The 6500-nt window shown below is 45.4% G+C and overlaps 1 protein-coding gene across 1 annotated transcript; it reads right to left on the bottom strand.

Moving 5' to 3' along the window:
- Positions 1 to 4259: 4259 nt before the first annotated feature.
- LOC123507191 (uncharacterized histidine-rich protein DDB_G0274557-like) lies at positions 4260 to 5595 on the bottom strand. The gene is made up of 2 exons (XM_045259879.1): positions 5539 to 5595; positions 4260 to 5207 (listed from the first exon to the last, which is right to left on the bottom strand). Exons 1-2 carry the CDS (start codon positions 5548 to 5550, stop codon positions 4755 to 4757), a joined length of 465 nt encoding a protein of 154 aa, XP_045115814.1. The 5' UTR covers positions 5551 to 5595; the 3' UTR covers positions 4260 to 4754.
- Between the last annotated feature and the right edge of the window lie 905 nt (positions 5596 to 6500).

Here is a 6500-nt window from a genome sequence, read left to right on the forward strand (position 1 = left end):
TGGAAGTGCGTTTTGGTATTTCGAAATCAACTTAAAAAGAAAATTCAACACAATTAGTTTACGATTACTTACACACACACACACACACACACACACACACACACACACACACACACACACACACACACACACACACACACACATGCGAAAGGAAGTATCTAGATAAAATAGAAATAAGGGAATAAATGAGCGCTGGCCGTTTCTAATTTCTGAGTACTTTCAACATTCTATTTTACTTTATATTGCTTTTTTTGACATGGTGACATCATCACATCATAACTGGTTCCATTGCTCCTACCAGGTCCTTAGAATCGCCCTCATCACATTGCAGCTGCTTGGTACATTTTCCTTCGTTTGATAGCGAGGGATACTTGCACATTTTCTCTTTTGTCTCATTATGTATGCTTTCTTTTTTAACTAGTATATTTATTATGTAAGTGTGCGTGTGCGTGTGCGTGCGCACGTGCGTACGTGCGTGCCTGTGCGTGCGGACGTGCGTGTGTGTAAATGTGTGTGCCCACGCACGCTTCATAACCACCTCACTGTGCACTTACCACACACAATTACTACATGCTACTACTACTACTACTACTACTACTACTACTACTACTACTACTACTACTACTACTACTACTACTACTACTACTACTACTACTACTACTACTGCTGCTGCTGCTGCTGCTGCTGCTGCTACTGCTACTGCTACTGCTACTACTAGTACTACTACTACTACTAGCACTATTTCTTCATATAAGTTTCTCATGTAATATCTTCGTCCGTTACTTTTTTTCATTAATATTCATTAAAATCTTGCTACGGAACCCAAATATTAACCTACAAAAGAAAGCATCATAAGAAATAATTCATGAAACTCTTCACTTTGTCTTGAACGTAAAATACAACGCTCTTCCTTCGTTGGTGCTGTCAAATGAAATGTTCCCTTCCCAATACCGCCAAAGCAACGTGTTGTAGTCCTTGTATCTAAGCTTGGGCTTTAAGGAAGGAAACAGAGACCTCGCCCAAGCTTTGCCGTCTGCATGGGACTTAAATCAGGGCACTGCTTCCCACTGTCCAACAGGAATGTCATGAAATACATTCCCAAAATCATGCACACATCTGCATTATATGTATCACTTCCCTATATGTGAATGACGCTGGATTATTATTGACATTTTTATTTCAAGTGTTGTCAGTTACGAGTATACTATTGGTTATAGGAGCAAGCGCGCGCGGAGGCACACACACACACACACACACACACACACACACACACACACACACACACACACACACACACACACACACACACACACACACACACACACACACACACACACACACAAAGTAGTAGTTATTGTTCTTGCTGTTGTTTTTATTATTGTTGTTGTAATAGTAAGGTTAGTCGTAGTAGTACATCATAGACACAGGAGGAGATCATAGACACCTACCGAAACGAGAATTTACTCACAGCGAGATTTAATTCCACTTGGTTTAGTCTACGTAGTTCTGGTCTGGATCAGTTCATGGGGTGCTGTGAACTTCCTATTAAACCTCGCTGTGATCTCACTGAACGTCTCCCTTTGTGTCTCACAATGTACATGTAAGGGAGCAGTCACAGCCTGCCCTCTAAAGACAAGTCTCCTCCTTTACACTAAACTACATGCACTTACTGCACACACACACACACACACACACACACACACACACACACACACACACACACACACACACACACACACACACACACACACACACACACACACACCGCGTAGTGTAGTGGTCAGCACGCTTGACTCACAATCGAGAGGGCCGGGTTCAAGTCCCGGTAAGCGGCGAGGCAAATGGGCAAACCTCTTAATGTGTGGCCTAACAGTAAATAGGTACGGGATGTAACTCGAGGGGTTGTGGCCTCGCTTTCCCGGTGTGTGGAGTGTGTTGATGTGGTCTCAGTCCTACCGAAGATCGGTCTATGAGCTCTGAGCTCGCTCCGTAATGGGGAAAACTGGCTGGGTAACCAGCAGACGACCGAGGTGAATTACACACACACGTGCACACACACACACACACACACACACACACACACACACACACACACACACACACACACACACACACACACGGCCCGGTAGCTCAGTGGTTAGAGCACTGGCTTCACAAGCCAGATGACCGGGGTTCGATTCCCCGGCCGGGTGGAGATATTTGGGTGTGTCTCCTTTCACGTGTAGCCCCTGTTCACCTTCCAGTGAGTAGGTACGGGATGTAAATCGAGTTGTGACCTTGTTGTCCCGGTGTGTGGTGTGTGCCTGGTCTCAGACCTATCCCAAGATCGGAAATAATGAGCTCTGAGCTCGTTCCGTAGGGTAACGTCTGGCTGTCTCGTCAGAGACTGCAGCAGATCAAACAGTGAATTACACACACACACACACACACACACACACACACACACCTCAAAATTAAAAATGGGGACTCCAAAACTAGCCTCAGAGGCTCCTTTTGGGAAGGGACCATAAATGTCCCCAAGTCGGACTGCTCTTTCAATTACGACCCAAAATGTCTTGACACCTTCCTCAACTTTTTCTTCATTAACTTCTGCAACATTTGCCGTCTTAGCTCTAATTTTTAATCTGCAGAACACCACCTCTCCTCTATTAAACCTCATCTTTTCCTCACCGAAACCCATGCAGCAGTCTGAGGCAACTGACCGTAGCCTCTTTTCTGTTCCCTCTTATTTTCTCTATCCTCATTTTCTTTTGAAAGCTGAATGTTTCGTCTATGTCCGCAACGACTTGATTTGTTCTCGTGCCCACGGTCTCGCTCTGTTCTTAAAAAAGGGGGACTGTTCTAATCTCTCAAACCACCGCTCTATAGCTTTAATCTCTTACTTATCTATAGTCATTGAATCTCTCCTCAACAGGAAGATTTTTAAACATCTCTCACTTTACAAGCTTCTATCTGATCGCCAGTGTGGCTTCTGTCAAGGTCTCTCTACTGGTGATCTTCTGGCTTTCCTTACTGAGTCTTGGTCATCCTCTTTTAGAGATTTCGGTGAAACTTTTGCTGTTGCGTTAGACATAAAACTTTTGATAGACTTTGGCACAAAGCTTTGATTTCAAAATTACCCTCCTACGGTTTCTATCCTCTCTGCAACTTTATTTCAAGTTTTTCTCCGAGCGTTCTATTGCTACTGTTCTTCTCTATAAATCTATTAGCAGTGGTGATCCTCAAGGTTCTGTCGTGTCACCCACTCTTTTTCTGTTATTCATTAATGACCTTATCCAAACTTCTTGTCCTATCCACTCCTACGCTGATGATACTACCCTACATCTTTCCACGTCCTTTCAGAGACGACCAACCATTCAGGAAGTCAACAGATCACGCAGGAACGCCACAGAAAGCCTGACTTCTGATCTTTGTAAGATTTTTTATTGAAGCAGAGAAAACTTAGTAATGTTCAATGCCTCAAAAACTCAATTCCTCCATCACTCAACTCGACACAACCTTCCAGACAACTATCCCTTCTTCTTCAGTGACACTCAACTGTCCCCCTCTTCCACACTGAATATCCTCGGTCTGTTCTTTACTCATAATCTTAACTGGAAACTTCACATCGCATCTCTTGCTAATACAGCTTCTATGAAGTTAGGCGTTCTGAGGCGTCTCCGCCAATTTTTCTCCCTCCCCTCCAACTGCTAATTCTGTACAAGGGCCTTACCCGCCCATGAATGGAATGCTCTTCTCATGTTTGGGGGAGTTCACTCACTAGATTCTATTAGATAAGGTGGAATACAAAGCTTTTTTGTCTCATCAACCCCTCTTCTGACTGACTCTTCAGCCTCTTTCCCATCGCAGGAATGTTGGATCTATTGCTATCTTCTAGGGCTATTTTCATGCCAACTGCTTTTCTGATCTTGCTAACTGCATGCCTCCCCTCTTCCTGCGGCCTCGCTGTACAAGGCTTTCTTCTTCCTCTCACCCCTATTCTGTACAACTCTCCAATGCAATCACTCATACCTTTCTGTGGTAAACTCTGGAACTCCCGGCCTGCTTCTGTATTTCCATCTTTCTATGACATAACGTCATTTAAGAGGGAGGTTTCAAGACATTTATCCCATTCTTTCGGCTAACTCTTTTGGACTTGCTGGAGACTGGTAACTAAGTGAGCCTTTTTTTTTTTTTCCTTAGCCAGCTTCCTCCTCATGCATAGAAAAAAAATATATTCGTTGAGGGTACAGGGAGACAAACACATCAGTGAAGGGTAACTTTATTCAGGCGAGTTGGTGAGGGTGCCGGGGCGGGGCTGCGCCTCACCCGGGTGCCCTGAGGGCGTTTGGGTCGACACCCGCGCGAGAAGAACCCACGTGAGCAGAAGTGGAGACGGTGACATAGTGAATAAGGTGGTAAGCGTGGAATCTGGCAGACGTCCATGCGTAAGTTCGAAATCCACCAAATACGGCCTTGAAACTTTGCCATTCGTCTAGTGGTTTAAAATTAGGGTAGCTACATGTCACCAAGATACCCAGCTTATATAGGTGGTTACACCAAAGATGCGCTTGGGTGGTGATATGGGCCCTAATATTGGAACCATTATGAATAAGATTGCTTGCGCCACTAATGGGTGGAAGCTTAACAGCGTTACCTACGGGCGCTATAGGCCAGGACATAGAAAAAAAAAAGTGGCCTATCCTGCGGCAGGTATCGTCACCTGCCGCCGAGAGGGAGAGGGCGGCTGCTGGGTGTCGCCTAAAGATGCGCCTCTAGTGGTAGTAGTGGTGAGGGTAACCGTAGTAGTGTCGGTGGCCGTAGCCGTAGTAGTGGCTAGGGTAGCCGTAGTAGTGGCCGTGGTAGTAGGAGCGACTGGGCTCAGCAGAGGCGTCAGCGCTGGGCTCTGGGTCAGCAGAACGCTTGTGGTGATAGTGGTGGTGGCCGTAGGAGTGGCTATGACCGTAGTAGTGGCTGGGGTAGCCATAGTAGTGGCCGTGGTAGTAGGAGCGGCTGGGCTCAGCGAAGGCGTCAGCGCTGGGCTCTGGATCAGCAGAACGCTTGTGGTGATAGTGGTGGTGGCCATAGTGTGGGTAAGAGTAGCCGTAGTGGCGATGATGGCGGTAGTAGTGATGGGAGGCTTCAGGGTCAGCCTCAGCGAGGGCCTCGGGCTCAGGATCGGCGTGCACCAGCGCCGCCACTGCCAGGAGGCCCACAGCTGCACACACCTGCACAGGAGAGACACTGTCATTCCTCGTCCCCGCCACACAGCACACTGCACACTGCGAGGCCCCGCAAAGGTTACCTGTCATTTGGCAGCGAGCTTGTTACTCAACACAATGTACAACATAAGTTTGCGTCTGCAGGGAAGAGAACGGTGGTGTGTGCTGAGTGCTGACGCTCAATCAAATGTGATCAGAGTGTAAGAGAGAGTGAGGGAGTAGAATGGCCTAAAAGTGAATAAAATGAGTCACTTGAAGAGTAGGTGGTCAGCAAAGACTGGATTAGGTATGAGTGAGTGAGGAAGGCAGCGCCGTGTGAGTGGCAGCCAGTACTCACGTAGAACTTCATGGTGGGTGGTGGTGTTTGCTCACTGCCTTCAGCCCCAGTGTCTCTGCCAGTCCCGTGCAGGCCACGCCTTATATACCTGCAGGCCGGCTTTCACAGGAGAAGTACCCCGCCTTTCCCTTCTCTCCAGGGGATCACAACACACCTTTCCACAACGTTTACTTTCAGGGGCGTCTCATGGTCTCCCACTGCTATCAGCATATCGCAACACTGACGGCCCTCGAATCTCTAATCTGCTTATATATATATATATATATATATATATATATATATATATATATATATATATATATATATATATATATATATATATATATATATATATATATATATATATATATATATATATATATATATATATATATATATATATATATATATATATATATATATATATATATATATATATATATATATATTTTTTTTTTTTTTTTTTTTTTTTTTGCATGTTATGTCTTATAGCGCCTGTACTTATACTTGAGAAAAGTATGTATGGCAAGCGCTGTTCATCTTCCACCCATTAGTGGCACGTAATTTTATTTATAGTGGTACCCATATTAGAGCCATATCACCACCCAAGCGCATCTTTGGGGTAACCGCCTAGAACCTGGATATCATAGTGACATGTAGGTAACTTTAAACCACTAGACAAATGGCAAAGTTTCAAGGCGGCGTGTGGTGGGATTCGAACCTACGCATGGACGTCTGCCCGATCGCAGCTCACCACCTTATCCACTATCTTCTCAGTTGGCGTCCTCTGATCATGTTCTAACATTTCTTGTCCTTTCATCTTAGTCCCTCCTCAGGATCCCTCAAAGCAGAGATGCCCCTTCCCCATTAGAGGGACCAAAGGAGGTAGTATGCTGATAGTGTCTGGCATAGAGGCGTACAGTCCTCACTCTTTCTCTCGACCTGAACCTTCCAACCTTGGTTTAACATAAAACAGCCTATAC

The sequence above is a fragment of the Portunus trituberculatus genome, chromosome 21 (genome assembly GCF_017591435.1).
Source record: "Portunus trituberculatus isolate SZX2019 chromosome 21, ASM1759143v1, whole genome shotgun sequence".
NCBI lineage: Eukaryota > Metazoa > Arthropoda > Malacostraca > Decapoda > Portunidae > Portunus > Portunus trituberculatus.